Source organism: Marmota monax, unplaced genomic scaffold, assembly GCF_021218885.2.
Source record: "Marmota monax isolate L192 unplaced genomic scaffold, Marmota_monax_Labrador192_F-V1.1 WCK01_AAM20220418_F8-fsc00065, whole genome shotgun sequence".
Classification (NCBI taxonomy): domain Eukaryota; kingdom Metazoa; phylum Chordata; class Mammalia; order Rodentia; family Sciuridae; genus Marmota; species Marmota monax.
Genome location: NW_026694038.1, coordinates 8281857 through 8299995, shown reverse-complemented (window position 1 = coordinate 8299995; position 18139 = coordinate 8281857). Strand labels below are relative to the sequence as shown.

The 18139-nt window shown below is 34.9% G+C and overlaps 1 protein-coding gene across 1 annotated transcript in view; it reads left to right on the top strand.

Moving 5' to 3' along the window:
* Reln (reelin) overlaps nucleotides 1–18139 on the top strand; it is a 473157-nt gene that overhangs the window by 189731 nt on the left and 265287 nt on the right. The window contains exon 4 of the mRNA XM_046464128.2: nucleotides 12663–12733. Within this exon, the coding sequence (XP_046320084.1) occupies nucleotides 12663–12733 (71 nt within the window). The remainder of the gene's footprint in view (nucleotides 1–12662; nucleotides 12734–18139) is intronic.

Genomic DNA, 18139 nt, shown 5'->3' with positions numbered 1-18139 from the left:
ATGCCAGAAGTGGGATCCCTGGATCCTATGGTAGTTCTATTTTAAATTTTTATACAACTTTCTTACAGTTTTCTGTAACGGCTGTACACTTTATATTCCTGCCAACGGTGCACAATCATACCAACTCTTGTCATCTGTTGTATTTTGGTTACAGTCATTCTAATAGGTATGAGGTGGTATTTCATTGTGATTTTAATGTGCATTTCCCTAGTGATTAGTGATATTGAACATTTTTTCACATACCTGTTGGCCTTTTGTATGTCTTCTTTGAGAAATGTTTATTCAGGTCTCTCAATTTTTATATTGTTTTGTTTTCTTGCTATTGAATTGTTTAAACTCTTATTATGTATCTCAGACCTTAACCCCTTATTGTATGTATAGTTGGCATATATTTCTCCAAATCTGTAGGTTGTTTCTGTACAGTGTTAATTGTTTTCTTTGCTATACAGAAATTTTTTAGTTTTATGTAATTCCATTTGTCTATTTTTGCTTTGGTAACCTTTAATTTGGGGGTAAGTTTTTTTTTTTAAGTCTTTGCCTAGACCAACATTGTATAGTTTTCCCCTATTTTCTTCTAGTAGTTTTATAGTTTTTGATCTTACATTTAAATCTTTAATTCATTTTAAGTTGATTTTTTAAAAAAATTTTTTTAGTTGGAGATGGACATGAAAACTTTTATTTATTTATTTGTTTGTTTGTTTATTATTTATTTTTGTGGTGCTGAGGATCAAACCCAGTGCCTCATGCATGCCAGGTGAGCGCTCTACCACTGAGCTACATCCCCAGCCCTAAGATGATGTTTTAGTCTGGTGTAAAATAAGGGGCTGTTTTCATTCATCTGTCTGTGAGTATCCAGTTTTCCCAGAACTGTGCATTGAAGTCCCTATCCACTGCATATTCTTGGCACCTTTCTCAAAAATTAGTTGACTCTACCTGTGTGGGTTCATTTATAGACTTTTTGTCCTGTTCCATTGGTAAATGTGACTACATTATTTTTTGCCAGCACCATACTGTTGTAATTACTATGACTTCGTAGTATCATTTGAAATCAGGAATTGTGATATCTCCAGCTTTGTTCTCTTTCTTTTCTTAAAAGGATACTAATCTATTACAGGGGATCCACCCTCCTGACCTCATCTAAACATAATTGTCTCCCAAAGGCCTGACTTCCAGATACCATCACATTGGGTATAGAGCTGCAACATATGAATTTGGCAGGAAGAGGGGACACTTTCAGTCCATAACAAAAGCTGTAAATATTTATGCTCCTAGTTCCATTCCCAGCCCTGAAAATCTATTTCAAAATGCAAGAGATGGGGTCAAATATTTAATATTTAATTACTGAAAATATTGTAAACAAGTTCCAACCAAAGAAGAAAAGGAAACTTTGATTCAGCTATATGGTAGGATACTACCATATATCCTTGAAAAATCCTGTCTAAAAACATTTAATATAGGAACTATTTAAAATAAATAATAAATATAAAGAGATAGAAACTTCCTTTTTAAATTTTTTTTCCTTTAAAATTTTTTTTTCTTAGTTGTTGATAGATCTTTATTTTATTTATTTATACGTGGTGCTGAGGATCAAACCCAGTGCCTCACACATGCCATGTGCTACTGCTGAGCCATGGTCCCAGCCCAGAAACTTGCTTTTTTTTACAAGCATTTTTTTGCAAGCATTTTTTTAAACTTTACATTTCAGAATTGATTTTAAAAACTCCCAGCGTATATAGTTTACTGAAATGTTAATAGTGACCATCTTTTCTTTCTTTTTAAGAATTTCTTTTTTAGTTGTAGATGGACATAATACCTTTCTTTAATTATTTTTTTTAATGTGGTGCTGAGGATTGAACCCAGTGCCTCACACATGCTAGGTGAGTGCTCTACCACTGAGCCACAACCTCAGCCTCTCTTTTCTTTCTTTAAAAATTTTTATAATGAAAATTCTTTTTATAAAATAAAATATTCATTATTAGAGCATACAGTAGATGCTTGCTTTATAACTTATTTCTTCCAAAACAATGCTTATATTACTTTGGTAGCATTTTTTATTTTTACAAGAAAGCAAAAATATTATCCTATTGTTAAGATTTTGTAACTAAGTCAGAAATCATGTATTTTATTAGACCTTTCAGTAGTCATCTTCTGGTCATAAAACATGTAAGTCTTCCCTCTTTTCACCTTTTAAGATCTAAACATGGCTTGTGATATGGTATATTTAAGGTATTTCTTTAATTTCCTTTCAATTCTGTGGCAGTATTTTCTGAGATGACCATTCAGCACATCATTACCATAATTCCTTATATTTTTACATCTTCACAGAGTTGATTCTCATCTGATTTTTACCCCAGCCTTGTAAAATAAGTACTATGAGTTTTCTGGTTCTGTCTAGAAAAATGAAACCCTTGTCAAAAATAAACATAAATCATGAGCCATGGTGCAAATCCCTGTCTTCTGATTACAAATCTGCTGTTTGAACCTTAGCAATTATGCAGCCCAGTTTATTTTATAGCTTAACAAAAGGAGATGCGCAGATGCTAAGTGACATGACTATCTCATGGACAGAACGAATGCCAGAGCTAGAACAAACCCCGCTTCCTCCCTGTCTGAAGCTGCTACTTTTTCTTGTTGTTCATTTTTTTTATGGTGCTTCTCCTTTTTTTTGTAGCAGAGATTGAATTCAGGGGTGCTTTACCACTGAGCCACATCCCCACTACCCCCTTTTTTATTTGTTTGATTTGAGGCAGGGTTTCACTAAGTTGCTCAGGGTCTCCCTAATTTGCTAGGGCAGGCTTTGAACTTTTGATTCTTCCACCTCAGCCTCCCAAGTCGCTGGGATTATGGGTGTGCACCACCATGTCCGGCTCTTTATGGTGCTTCTTAGGCAACTTGTGTTGTGTGAGTTTTTCAACACAAGTACAGACTCCTTAATTCACTATCTAGTCAATAACATAATTTTTACAGAGCGTTCCTTTGGAATTGGTGTGGCTTTTTACCAGGTTTGTCTTTCTCTTGCCTGAGGATACCTCTGAGGCATGTTCACATAGGCATACTTAGTTAAAAGGTGTTTAAAACAGGCAGAGCCACTCCAGTACTTTTCTTTGATGACTTTCAGTGATTAAAAAAAGTTGGTATGAAAAACATTTTTTCTTTGAAGTTTTGGAAGGCATTGAATTACAATTGTTTTAAAATTACTTAGGAAAGTTTTTCTTTGTTAAATGATGAAAATGTGCTAAAATAGTAAAGCAAATGCATCAGTTTTTCTTTTACTTTTCTTGCTATTAACTGATTTCCAAAATAAATCTTATCTATAGTAATGTCTGTTTGACCATATATATTATCATCTATCTTTTCCATGGTGTTTCTTATGCAATAATATGCTGGTTACTTTTTTTGGGGGGGGGACCTGGAATTGACCCTAGAAGCATTTAGCCACTGAGCTACGTTCCCAGTCCTTTTTTATTTTTCATTTTGAGACAGGGTCTTGCTAAGTTGCTTAGGGCCAACCAAGTTGCTGAGGCTGGCTTTGAACTTGCTACCATCCTGCCTCAGCCTCCTGAGCTACTGGGATTAAAGGTATGCCCCACTGTGTCTGCTGCTGGTCACTTTTTAAAACATTTGACATTGTGTATAACAGGGAACCACAGACTAGTCATTCATCTACTCCACAAACATTTACTATATAGCTGCTACCATGGTTGTACATGTACAGGTGAAGAATAACTTATCTGAAATCCTTGGGAAAAGAAATTTTGGGATTTCAAATCTTGGAATATTTGCATATACATTTTGAGATTTGTTAGAGATGAGACCTAAGTTAAACCCAAAATTTATTGATGTTTCCTATACATCTTTTTACCTAACTTGCAGGTAATTTATACGATGTTTTCAGTGCATTTTGCCTATGACCTGTCATGTGAGCTCAGGTATGGAATTTTTCATTTGTGGTGTCATGATGGCATTCAAAAAATTCATATTTTAGAGTATTTTGGATCTCAGATTTTGGATCAGGGATGCTCAACCTGTGTTTTCAGTGGATCTGTGCTGTCAGATGAACATAAACTGCGGCAGATGAACATAGATCCTACATCTCAATTTCTTTAGTTAATTTTGTTGATTCATTTGGAAGTGAAGTTACTGTTAACCATTAATTTATTTTCCCTTTATTTATTATTTTACCTGTATTTCCTTTCTCTTGCTAATATAACTATACCTCCATCAGGAAACAGGCTTAAGCCATGTATTGGGTGACCTTTAAGGACAGACAGATATTACAATTACTAGATTTCAGGGATAGAGAATATTTATATATTTGACAGAAGGAAAAAGACTGTGGTCTAAAAATAAAAGATGTGGTTGTAAAAACAATGAGAGCAGTGAAGTTTTGGAAAGCAAATGCTGTGAAAGCATGCAGAAACTTTGAAGCATTTTGTAATAGCCTAGTCTAGCTGAAATTGAGAGTTTAATATAAAAATAATTTCTCCCTGGAGTTATTCATTTACTCCCTTTTATGTTTTAAAGCATTTGGGTTTTTTCTTCTTTTAATAAATGTCCCCAAATTAGAAATTATTAAATTTGCTGACAACAAGGGTGCAAGAATTATTTTTCCAAATAAATTGATTCCTTCAAAGACAAAATTTACTAAACTCAGAAAACCTCTTTCTTTTCTCATGTTCCATATAGTTTCTGGAGGGTAACTTGACATACTGATATTGCACTAAATTAAATTCAAATACCTGATTAATGAATGCCCTTGTAGCTGTGAATATAAAAGACTCAGTAACACACCAGACCTCATGGGTAAAGCCACAGAGAAAGGTGGGAAAAGTAACCCACCCCTGGAGGGAAAGCACATTGTCCTAGTTTTAAGATGAGGCAGCTCATATTGTTCTTCACATCAATCTGTGAGCAAATCGATTCATTCAATAAATAAACAATACACTTGGGAATTCAGGCACTGTGACAATTATACTAAAACCTGTCTGTATTCATTACTTGGAAACCGGCTTGCAATATTGCACTCTTGGAAGCAAATTGTGAACTGAAAAAATAGAAATAGTGTTGATTTCTTCCTAAGTTCACATCATTATGACTAGTGTCTTATAAGGGACACTTTCTTTTTTAATTAATGATTTATACTGTTTCAGAAGCTTGACTCTATTTGAGAGATTAAGGATGCAAAGAGTGAATATGACTATCTTTAAGTGATAGTGGTTATTTCAAGTTATCCCTGTTCTCACATAGGGAATCTGAAGCTGGTATTCTTCACTGTAAAGACTGAGCTTCAGTCCTGTGCCACAGCACAATCCACAGTTAATTCTTAAATGCCTTGGTGCACAGTTGCTCTAGGAGTTGATAAGATGAGACTATCTCATGCTCTTTTAAAATTATAACAAAGACTATTTCAAGCACAGAATATGTTGATCACAATGAGTTTTCTTCATTTGGGAAATCTAAAGAGTTTCTCAAATGGTAGAATAGTAACTTTAAGATTATGTATTTAATATGGGGAGCTCTTTATTTGTAAACATAATTTTATTATAACATAGACTCACTAATTCATTCACATTTCATCTAAGTATGTTACTCTTGCAAGAACAGAATTGAAAAATTGAGCCAGACCTTATGGTTCACCAACCTATAATATCTATTGTTTGATTTTTTAATTGAAAGTTCATCAACCTCCGCTCTAGAATATAAAGTATATTTGCCAAAAAAATTTCTCAACCAATATTATATTAAATTTTTAAAAATTTAAGTGGAAAACACTGGAATTTATTTTTAAAATCATATAATAAAGACTGCAATACAAGAAAAAATTTATTTAATATTGGTCAAAATATTAATATACTACCAATATATTTGTGAATAATAACTATTAATTCTTTTTCTGTACATTCAAATTGAAATCTGATGGTAGTACTTGTAAGCAAGACACAAATAAAGGGCCTCTTATTAGCAGGCTTGCTTTAGAGATCTATGTGTCTTCTAAGAATATGATAAGTATTTACTAGAAACTTGTTGGAAAAATTTGGTCTTCTTCCTAGACCAGTGAACACTGAACTCTTCTGAAAAATTATTACTGATTATAGAAACTTCAGAAATTTCTAGCATAGCTGAAATTGAGAGTTTAATATAAAAATAATTTCTCCCTGGAGTTATTCACTTACTCCCTTTTATGTTTTAAAGCATTTAGGTTTTTTCCTTGTTTTAATAATTGTCCCCAAATTAGAAATTTAGATTATCAGCATAGTTACTAGAATCACAAATTTGAGGGACTTTCCTCAAAAAAGAGAGCTATAAGTTACATAAAGTAACAATTATGAAAATGAGTAAATTGTGAAAAGAGAGGGAAAAATAATTAAGGCTTATTGTCATATTCCATAACTGTATATTCTTGTATCAAAAATATACTGTGGGTTAAAAATTGGAGGATCTGAACAGTAGAGTCATTTAATGGTTAGAAATTTTTGAATATATATATATATATATATATATATACACACACACATACACATATACATTTATATATTAAAATGTATTATTTCCCTATAAGATTTTAAATCAAAGCTGTAATTATGTAGGTAAATCACCATAAATTATTTCATGGCTTGAAGTATGTGTGTAGTGTTGCCATCAGTGACATAGTCATATGAGGGAGAGAACAGAACAGACATCTCATAGGATAAAGCAATGGAACCTATGTTCTTGCTAGTCACCTGGGCTTCTCTTTCCCTCTAAGATAAAATGCTAATATGCAGACCTTTAAAATGACTAACCATGCACCTCCTACAGGGAGAAGCATTTTCATATTAAAATATAATAATTATCTGAGGAATTTAAAGGTTTTTAAGAATTGGTGCACATGATGATTATCTTCCAATGTGCATATGTGTATTGGTTGTCCCTACAAGGCTTGGGCAGTGGTGTGGCTGAGAATGATACCCAGTGTTCTTGAGGAAAGAAGTGAGAGGTCATGGGACTCTTGGAGAAACATAACCAAGGTAAAAGGGGACTTCCATGAGCTGATTAGAAGTTGCAGGTTCATGGAGTACTATGGTAGAAGGGGCAAGAGAAGCAGTATTTGAAGACAAATTCCATGTACCTGACCATATGGTCCAGAAACAGTAGTTTATTTTTTCAAGAGGAAATTAAATGAAAGGGCTTAGCTGTAGCCAGAAGGGTAAGAGAGCAACAACCAAAGAAAATATAACCTTAAAGATCAAGCCCAGAATCCTGATACCAGAATCAGACAAAAACACATCAAGGAAAAAAAAAATTGGACCAATATCCCTGATGAATACAGATGCAATGATTCTAATAAAATACTGGCAAATTGCATACAAAAATGTATTAAAAGATTATGATCAAATGGGGTTCATTCCAGAGACGCAAAGTTGGTTCAACATATAGTAGGAATATACCTCAACATTGTAAAAGCTATATATGCTAATCCAAAGGCCAGTAACATTCTCAATAGAGAAAAACTGAAAGCATTCCTTCTCAAACCTGGAATAAGACAGGGATGCCCTCTTTCACCACTTCTATTCAACATAGCCCTGGAAACTCTAGCCAGAGCAATTATACAGAAAAAAGAAATTAAAGGGATACAAATAGGAAAAGAAGAACTCAAAATATCCCTATTTGCTGACAACATGATTCTATATTTAGAAGATCCATAAAACTCTACCAGAAAACTTCTGGAACTAATAAATGAATTCAGCAAAGTAGCAGGATATAAAATTAACACACATAAATCAAATGTCTTCCTATACATCAGTGATGAATCCGCTGCAAGAGGAATTAGGAAAACCAGCCCATTCACAATAGCCTCAACAAAACAAAAACAAACTTGGGAATCAATCCAACAAAAGAGGTGAAATACCTCTACAATGAAAACTACAGAATAATAAAGAAAGAAATTGAAGAAGACCTTAGAAGGATAGGGAGAATTAATATTCCCATATTATGAAAACTGTTACACAGGTTTAATACAATTCCCAAGTTCCAATGTTGTTCTTCATAGAAATAGAAAAGGCAGTCATGAAATTCATTGGGGAAAATAATAAGCCCAGAACAGCCAAAGCAATCCTCAAATTGCAAGAAAAAAAGAAAAGTGAAACAGGAGGCATCATAATACCAGATCTTAAATTATACTATAGAGCTACAGTAACAAAAACAGCATGGAATTTGCACAAAAAAACAGAAATGAAGAACAATGAAACAGAATAGAAGGCACAGAGAAAAGTCCACACAAATACAGCTATCTTGTACTAGACAAAGGTGCCATAAACATGCATTGGAGAAAAGATAGACTACTCAACAAATGGTGCTGGGAGAACTGGAAATCCATATGTACCAAAATGAAATTAAACCCCTATCTCTCACCCTGCACAAAACTCAACTCAAAGCGGATCAAGGACCTAGGAATTAGACCAGAGAACCTGCGCCTAATAGAAGAAAAAGTAGGCCCAAATCTCCATCATGTTGGCTTAAGAATAAGATTCCTAAAGGGCAAGAAGTAAAATCAAGAATCAATAAATGGGATGGTATCAAACTGAAAAGCTTCTTCATAGCAAAGGAAACAATCAAGGACAGAGAGAGAGTTTACGGAATGGGAGAGATTCTTTCCACCTGCACTTCAGATAGATCATTAATCTCCAGGATATATAAAGAACTCAAAAAACTTAACACCAAAAAACCCCCAAATAACCCAATATATAAATGGACAGAGGAACCCAATAAATAAATAGACAAATGAACAGACATTTCAAAAAAGAAGAAATAGGAACAGTCAATAAATATATGAAATAATGTTCAACATCACTAGCAGAGAAATAAAAGTTAAAACTACAATGGATTTCATCTCACTCCATCAGAATGGCAATTGTCAAGAATACAAGTAACAATAAATGTTGGCAAGGATGTGGGAAAAAGGTACACCCATATATTGTGGGTGGGATTGAAAATTTGTGTAGCCATTCAGGAAAGCAGTATGGAGATTCCTCAGAAAACTTGGAATGAGACCAACATTTGACCTGATTATCCCACTCCTTGGCTTATACCCAAAGGACTTAGAATAGTGACATAGCCACATCAATGTTTACTGCAGCTGAATTCACAATAGCTAAGCTATGGAACCAACCTAGGTGCCCTTCAATAGATGAACGAATAAAGAAAATGTGGTACATATACACAATGGAATATTACTCAGCCATAAAGAAGAATGGAATAATGGCATTTGCAGGTAAATGGATGGATCTGGAGACTATCATACTAAGTGAAATAAGCCAGACTCAAAAAAACCAAAGGCCAACTGTTCTCTTGATATGCACATGCTGACTCACAATAGGCAGGCTGGAGGGAGGAGTGGAGGTTCACTGGATTGGACAGGGGGAAGAGAGGGGAAGGGAGCTGGGATGGGAATGGAAAAAAAAAAGCAGAATGAATTGGACATAACTTTCTTATGTTCATATATGAATACATGACCAGTGTAACTCCACATCATGTATAACCACAAAAAGATCAGGAGGTACAGGTCAATAGTAAATTATGTGAGAGGTTCTGGGTTCAATCCCTAGCACAGCAAAAAAAATAAAATTTTTAAAAGGAAGAGCTGTTTTATGGTGATAGAAATTAGAATACTATTCATCCTAAATCTGTCTCAGAGAGGGAGACAGGTGGAAAATTGTAGAGTGATGAAAATTGTAGGGTGATATTCTATATCTTATTGTACTGGTGATACATAGGTGTATACAATTGTCAAAACTTCTTGATTGCTTAAAATGTTTTTGTTCATTATATGCCAATTATATTTCAATTAAACTGAGATTAGTCTCTTTAAAAAAAAAAAAAAAGATCAAGCCCAGAAAGCAGGCTCTCCTTCCAAAAGAGATTGAAAACTACCATCATATCTTGGACTAGGTTAATGAAAATTTGATAGAATGCTTAAAAGCAGGATTCTACCTTCAGACTGCCTGGGATTGAATTCTGATTTTACAGTCAGTTGTGTGACGTTTGTAAATCACGTGATAGCTCTGTGTTCTAGAAAAATTGGGATAATGGCACCTAGCTCACATGACTGTTGTCAGGAATAAGTTGATTTATATAGATTCTTACAACAGTGCTAACAGGGGTAATTTTTAAATAATAATAGGTGCTATAATAGATATAGTATAGACCCACCACATTATTATTATCATTTCTACTTTTCCCAAGCAAAAGACTTGGAACAATGGCCTTAAGCACATGGTATGCTGTGTTTCTCAAGACAGTTTTTAAATGCTAAGTTACCATTAACAGGGTGCCTGATCCATATTCTGTAAGAGATGAGTTCAGTGGCTTTCAAAATCTGCTTCCTAATGCCCAAGAGTTCTAGAAAAATGCACTAGGAAGATGGGGAAATGGGTGGTGGGGAGCATGTTGGATGAGGGGAGGGAAGCCCACAACTTCAAAAGCCAGGGCTCCATTTTTTATCTTGCAGTTTCTTTTCTATCTGCAGAATGAGTATTATGCTATCAGCTTCAATTACTTTGTAATTCTTTAGAAATTTATGAGATCTATTCATTGAACTAAAGCAGAAGTAAGTATATGAATGAAAGCAACAAATCCTAAATCTGAGAAAAGTAAGTATTGGGGAAAACATATGGACTTACCACAGGGCACCACACGGTAACAAAGATTTCTTGACATCTCTGAAATAGATATAAGTGAAACCTCTGTTGAAAGTATCTTATCTCAATACTTGGGCTCAGCCTATTCAGGAGGAGCACAGACTGGCACAATAATAACCAAGCGTGTGGACCAACAAGAAATATTATGATAGGACTATTACATGCTTACAATCAGAAGACAACTAAAACAGATAATTATTTAAGCATTATATACTGTAGGAGGTTTCTTAGTGGTTAGTGATTTCTGAAAATAACATCTCCCTTCCAAAGCAAGTGTCACACCAAAATTCTATACTTATGATCTTTGTATTGCTATTTAGAATTAGATGTGATCTCAAAAACACTTGGCTTGATTGAATTGAATAATGCATTTAAAATGGTAAATAAAGTCAACATATTCTGCCTGAGAGAAAACTTGTATTAATTAATGAGTCAGTAGGGTATGTTTATGGCTTAGATTCATCAAATGTTTAGTCCTCATTTTAAGCTTTCTGAAAGTGAAGAAAACACTATAAACATACATGAATAAAAAGAAAAAAATAGCATCTGCTTATCTGTAATTTTGATAATAATTAATATGGAAAGCATGGTCTGACTCTCTTTATAGGTTTCACATATGCTGTGAGTTGAAGCTATACAACGATTTTTCTCTCCAATTAAGTCTCCCTTCCACCACTCAAAACTGTCACTCATGCCAGTGTGTGTGTATATGTGTGTGTGTGTGTGAAAGTATAATATTTTTAGTGTCACTGTTGAAATATATTTGCTTGAAGCAACATCATCTCCAGAATGGATTAGTTTATCAGATTACTTTCAGAGAGTTGGGTCCTGGGTATTGACACCAGGGGCTAGCAACAATTTCATGGAGGACAGAAATCAGAAAGGTCTGCAGAATGAAGGGGGAAGGTATCTCCACATGGGGGCCAGAGTAGGGAATGTTGGTAGCCAGGAGGCCCTCATGAGCTGAGGAAAGGACAAGATGTTGACCAAAGAAGACCTTGGGGAGAAGAAATGCAGAGGACAAACCATGCCCTCTCATGAGCCAAGCACATAATCTATCTTCAGCAGATAAGGACTGAATCAAATTATCTTTATCATAGGGTGATTTTTGATAAAAAAAAATAAAGTCAGGATTTAATGTTAATATTTTTAATTAGTAAAAATATTTTGTACGGCTTATTTTCTAAAATCAAGTTTCTCAAGGAAACATGATTTTCTGATCTAAGTTCGTTTAAGTAACATGTTTTTACACCAGAAGAATTATTTTTAAAAGAAAACACTTAACATATAAAAGCATAAACAATTATTCCTTTAATAAGATGTTTCCTATTATAGACACTGAATAACACATCTGCTGCAAGGATTTTTTTTTTTTCTCAATACCCATGTGCATAGCTCTGATTAGAGGAGGTAAAAGATGCACGTCTCCTTTCAATAGTGAATTAGACCCAATAGGGAGAAAGGGGATATTTTAATCTGGCAGATTTTATTATGAAAGCTATAATAACCCTTATTTTTTTAAAAGAAAATACTTTTAAAAATATAATTCTTTGCTTCACTCTCTGTGTTATTGATTTCGGAAAAAAAAATACCTGAAGAGCATTTATCTCTAGTAGTAATATCATGATTACTCCACAAACATTTTATATCAACATCACTTAAAGAATAAATTTTAACAAGCATTCATTCCATAATTTTTCTTCCATCTAGGTTTTGCTTACATCTGCTGTTTTCAAAATAAGTCCCCGAATGTTGCAGTATATTTATAAAGTAAGACCAGAAGGTAACCATCAACCCAGGGTCTTGGTTTCAACCTTCACTCTATGGTCCACTTCTGTCCCTGTTCAGATGCACTCCTTTTTAAAGATCATAATTTCAAAGTGAACTTTAAGAATGAGGCTCTTTGCATTTAAATTTAATTTTAAAAAGATCTTAGTACCACATATGTTACAATATTTGAATTAACCTTTTCCTGTTCATTTTCAGGGCTACAGCCACACACAGGGGCCAGGTTATTTTCAAAGATGCGTTAGCCCAGCAGTTGTGTGAACAAGGAGGTAAGAGTTGTGTTTGACTTGTCTGTGTTGGTTGTGTCCAAATTACTTATGATAGAGCCTATATTCTATGACTAAGTAAGCATTTCATTATTATTACTTGATAAACTGCCTTAAAATTGAATTATTAACCAGTTTACATTCCTAATAATTATTTATTAAGTGACTGTTGATAAAGGTCTCTAGCCTCTGAGAAAAACCAAGTATGAGCAAAATAAATCAAAAGAAAGTTTATACTATTTTCATAGTTTTTCTAATGAATTAATGTTGGTTATCCTAGAAATACATATCTTAGTCGTAATTTTAGAATTTAAAAAATGTATTCTGCTTAATTTACCATTTAAACTTGTCAACTTTGCTGAATTTTTTTCTGATTATTACTTTTTTATGTAGTATTTATGGACTTCCTTCAACTGTGGACTATTAAGAATTATGAGTAGATACTATATTTCTTTTAGATTAAAATTTACATAATATCAGATATGTGTGACAGGGAATCAGGCAACCTTAAATGATTTCTACTTTTGAATTGTCCTGTATACATCCAGACTTTCTTCCAGACAAAACTCCAGATACATACTTAGGCACAAAGCACAATAAACACTGAAAATCAGAATCCGTGCCTATGTGCAAATTTGCTCCTCTTACCTCTTGAGATTCCATCCAACTTTGTTCGTGTCTCCATGATAGTGTTTACCATTTCCTATAGAATTTTCCTTTGAAAAGTGATGAATGCTGCCCTGAGACTGGGCTTCTCAAGTATAGGAGCTATGACTCAATGCTTCTTGATTCCCCTGTAGCTGGCCTAGTGCCTGGCATATAAGTACTACTCCAAAGTTTCTGGTGGAGAGAATGAATGTAAATTGGTCTAAGCATACGTTAAGTCCTTGATTAAGCATCTCGTCGATAAATGCATTTGAAGTCCAATGTTGTCTATGTTATGCTGTTTTCACTCATCATCATAGACATAGGACCAATTTCTGTTTAGAATGATATTTCAGGGAATTTGTTAACTTAAGAATTACATTATTGGGGCTGGGGATGTGGCTCAAGTGGTAGCGAGCTAGCCTGGCATGCTTGCGGCCCGGGTTCGATCCTCAGCACCACATACAAACAAAGATGTTGTGTCTGCCAAAAAAAACTAAAAATAAATAAATATTAAAAAAAAAGAATTACATTATTGAGTTTAAAGGAAATGTCCACTAATTATCTTTCTGTTAAAGAAAATCTAATGGACTTAAAAAAATAGAAAATTTACATACACACTCATGTACATATATAGATACAATACACATATAATCAGTACAGTTTTATCTAATTAATGTGATAGTTGATGATTATTACTGGCAAACTTCTGATTGTTTACTTATGTGATTTCTGAATCAGAAAACTCTATAGTTTCAGACATACCAATATTCTTTTGTTAAACAGATTTTATTCTGTGATTTTTGAGTATGCAAATATTTAAAATATGCCTCTGCAAATAAGCTCAAGAATTCTATCACAATGTAAAATTTTTTCTAAACTATGAAAATGTTCACATTACTGAAAATATAGAATGCTGTATAGCAGTGAATATCAATATCCTGAAAAGTGTGTAATGTCAAAAAAAGTCTAATTTTATTAACATTTATCATCGCCTAAAAGCTAATTTCTTTCAAGCCTTGAATTTAAGAGTCTTTTCTATTATAAATGAATTATTGGGGCTGGATCCTCTAAAATGAAATGGAAAAGCCAAGACAAATCAGTGGGGAAAAAAATTCTCAAGCAGCGAGGAAAAAAAAAATTGCCTTATATAGTAGTGTTGCTCGTGAACATGATTTAAATGAGGGTAGATGTGGATGTTATTAAAAGCGCTGCTCAGCCCAGGGTAGAAGGAAAACACTGAGCTTTTCAACAGCACCTAATACACTGAAATCATCAATTTAACCGAGATAAGATGAGAAAGAATTCTAACAAGACTGATGGCTTCCTGCTGTCAGGAAATAATAAGGAAAATAATTAGTGCTATAAACTGTATATTTATTTTGATCCTATCTACTTTTAATTAAAATATTAATTATTTCCTCAAATAAAATAGCAATTTTAACATGGAATGATTTTCTATGCATTAGATGAGGAATATCTAATATATTTACAAGAAGAAAAAAATGATAATCACTACTTACCACATCACAGGACCTTTCAATTATAACATATTCAGTAGGTTTGCTGATTTCAATTAAAAACAGTTCACACAAAGCATAATTTGTTTTGTGGAGCTTGGATATGGATATTATTACAAGATTGTATTGTATTAGAACACATACTAGTGATGTCTTAGGAAGTCTATAGTCTTGATTCCTTTCCTTAGAAGGCTCTATTGGAAGACTTTATTCTACAAACATATAACCAGCACCTGGAAGGCTGCTGCCCTAACTCATAGAGCTAAACACAGGCATGAAAGTGAAAAGACACCCATTTCCTGTTCTTGAGGAGCCCAGAGGCTGGGATGTAAATGGAAGATCCATGAATCACAGAGGTAGCTGAGTTGCCTGGGGCCTTAGGAAAGACATCCTGGGGAGCTAGTGCCAAAAGGTCTGCAGGGTTTAAAAAAGAGGAGGGGAGTTTCTCTCTTCCTTCCCTTTCTCACTGACCCAACGTTGGTCCAGCCACATTACCTTCTCTGGGAATTGGTTTATAGCCTCCTCCCTGATTGTCCTGCTCCCATTTTCTTGGTGCCTATACAGAGCTGCGATAATGCACTTGCTTCAGTGGAAATATGATTTTATTATTTCCCTGCTTAAAATTCTTCCCTGTCTCAATTAGAAGCAGTAGTTTTATCTTCATCATAAAAAAATTCCCACTGCTTTTCATTCATTCAGGGAAAATCCTTTACATCTGGCTTCTGTTTGCATTCCCCACCTCATGTCTTGTCATCCTGTCACTTCTACCTTAAAACTTCCTAAATAAACCTCACTCCATTACCCCAGTATTGTTTGTACCCTTCCCTTGAAGCCTTTTTTGCTCTGGCTAATTCAGGTTTTCCGATCCTGCTAGGTATTATCTCCTCTAGCAGCCAGGAGAGGGGGACACCTGGTACATTGTGACTTGGACAGTATCAAAGTTGTGTCTGTATTCAGACATGATGAAGAAGTGGATGTGTTTCTTTCTTGATCCATCGAGGTCCCCAAGCAGCCTTGTCTGATATTGTTTATGTTTAGCAGGACAGCACCAAGGCCTGGCTGGGAGAGCCAGGCCAACATCTGGGTGTCAGAGGCTACTTTTCTTGAGGCTGAGGAGAGAAATCCAGTGAGCAGACATTTGTTTTGGATTTCAGGTTTTATGACGGCTTTGGAGTCATAGAGAAGTGAATCAGGGTCTGTCTGTGTGACCTTACTCTGCAGAGATGCTGGCACAGAGGACAGGCTCAGTAAATCTTAAAGGGAAGGGATCTTGTTGGAACAAAGGTTTAGGCAAGACCAGCTGACATAAAATAAAAGTGTAAGCTGGTCAGTGTCATAAGAATGGGGATATTTTATTTTTTCCCCCTTAAACTTATCTGTATTTTCTAATTTTTTACAATGAACTTGTAGTATTTGGTTATAGAAAAATAATATAAGTTCCCCAAAAAGTACAGATATGAGTTTCTACTTGTGAGGGGGAGGACTAGTTCTTCTGTGGCAGGTGGAGTGAATCATTTCTCAGGAACCACAGGAAAATTCTGAGCCTGGCTCTCTTAGAATGGTCTGTCTCTATTGTGTCATAATTATTTGTTTAAGTGCTCATTTCCCCCAAGTGGAGCTTTTTCAAGGAAGGAATCATGACTTAATTTTTTTTGTTGTTTTCTTTAACATGTAGTAATACTTGGCATAAAGCATACACTCAATAAAAGCTGAATAATGGACTTAAACATTTTATAGTTGGAAACTCACTACCCTTCCTAAAAAAAAAAAAAAAAAATCACTTTTTTTGGAATTTTTGCTGCGGGACACTCTGAGACAGGGTGATACCAAAGCAATGTTTCTTACACTGACTTCAGTTGCAAAATGTGTGTGTGCTGCCATTTAAAAATCTGAAAATCATTCACAGATTTTCATTGAAACTCTAGTGAATTCCCTTGATGCTCTTGGAACATAGACCAGATTCAGGGGCAATGATCTCAAGAAAGTTCACTTGACAAAATGTAAGTGGCAGGGTTAGAATCCAGATCTCAGGACTCACAGACCAGTGTTGATTCCATTACAACAAGTAAAAATTTAATAAATAAAACTTAAGAAATTAATCACTGAAAATCTTCAAGAACCATGACCTCAGTAAACAAGATTATCACTACTGCCTAAACTCCCTGAAAACCTAGGGAGGAATGAACCCTTTTTGGAGCCCTTGAAAATAAACCACAAGCTTAAGGCAAAAGCATCCCGTGTGAGGCTGCTGTGGGCGCGTTAACGTGGCTGCTGCTGGTCTAGTTGTGTGCACAAATCACAGGCAAGGATGAGGCGGGGAGAATAATGGTGTGCGTGTATGTTCATGGACCTGTGAGCTTCTTGGCATACCCTTTTCAAACACGCACATTGATTATTTAGCAAGGCCAGATGGCAGGCTTAGTGGCCTGACAGCAGTCATGCCCTGTAGTGCCGCCAAAGGGTGCATGCCATTTATAAGCCACGCTGGAATTCTCTGTTGTTGGGTTGATGGAAGTGGCTATAACCAAAGGCAAATGCTTTATGTCAGGAGGAAAGGGGTCAGGCTTACAGCTGGTGCAGAAAACCTTGGCTGCTTTGTGCCAGCCTCAGCAGATCCTGCTGTTCATCGTCCTCAAAACAGTGAGTGGTAGAAAGTGAGCATATATTCTTCAGGGGCCATTGCATCATGGTGGTTGAGAGTTTTCTTCTTCAGACTCCAAACTCTTTGGAATTTTTGAATCATTTGTATCAAGGATTGGTCAGTTAATTTAAACTAAGAGAGGAGAGGGAAACGTTTAATAAGTAAATTCATAAGGTGAATGCGGTATTTAATTTACTTAGACGTTTTTCAATACTGTAATAGGACCTTTTAGGGCTTGGATGTGGTTCAGTGACAGAGTGCTTGCCTAGCATGCTTAAGACCCTGGGTTCAATCCCCAGCCACCCCCCCCCTACATGTACCAACCACCAAATAAATAAAAAGAAAATAATTTTTAAATGGGGGTTTTATATCTAAATATTACACAAATTATAGATCAGATTTGCCAAAATCTTCCCTTGGCTATATACTTATTACTCAATAGCTTGTATTATTGCCTCTCCAAAACCCTGAAAGGCAAAGTCTTTATTAAATCAGCCTTGTTTTTTTCTTCAGTAGTCAGAATTAGGTTTTGCCATATCTACTTTAATTGTTGATGGGAAACAAATAATGTGCTTCACTTGAATTTTCCCAATGTTAAAACAT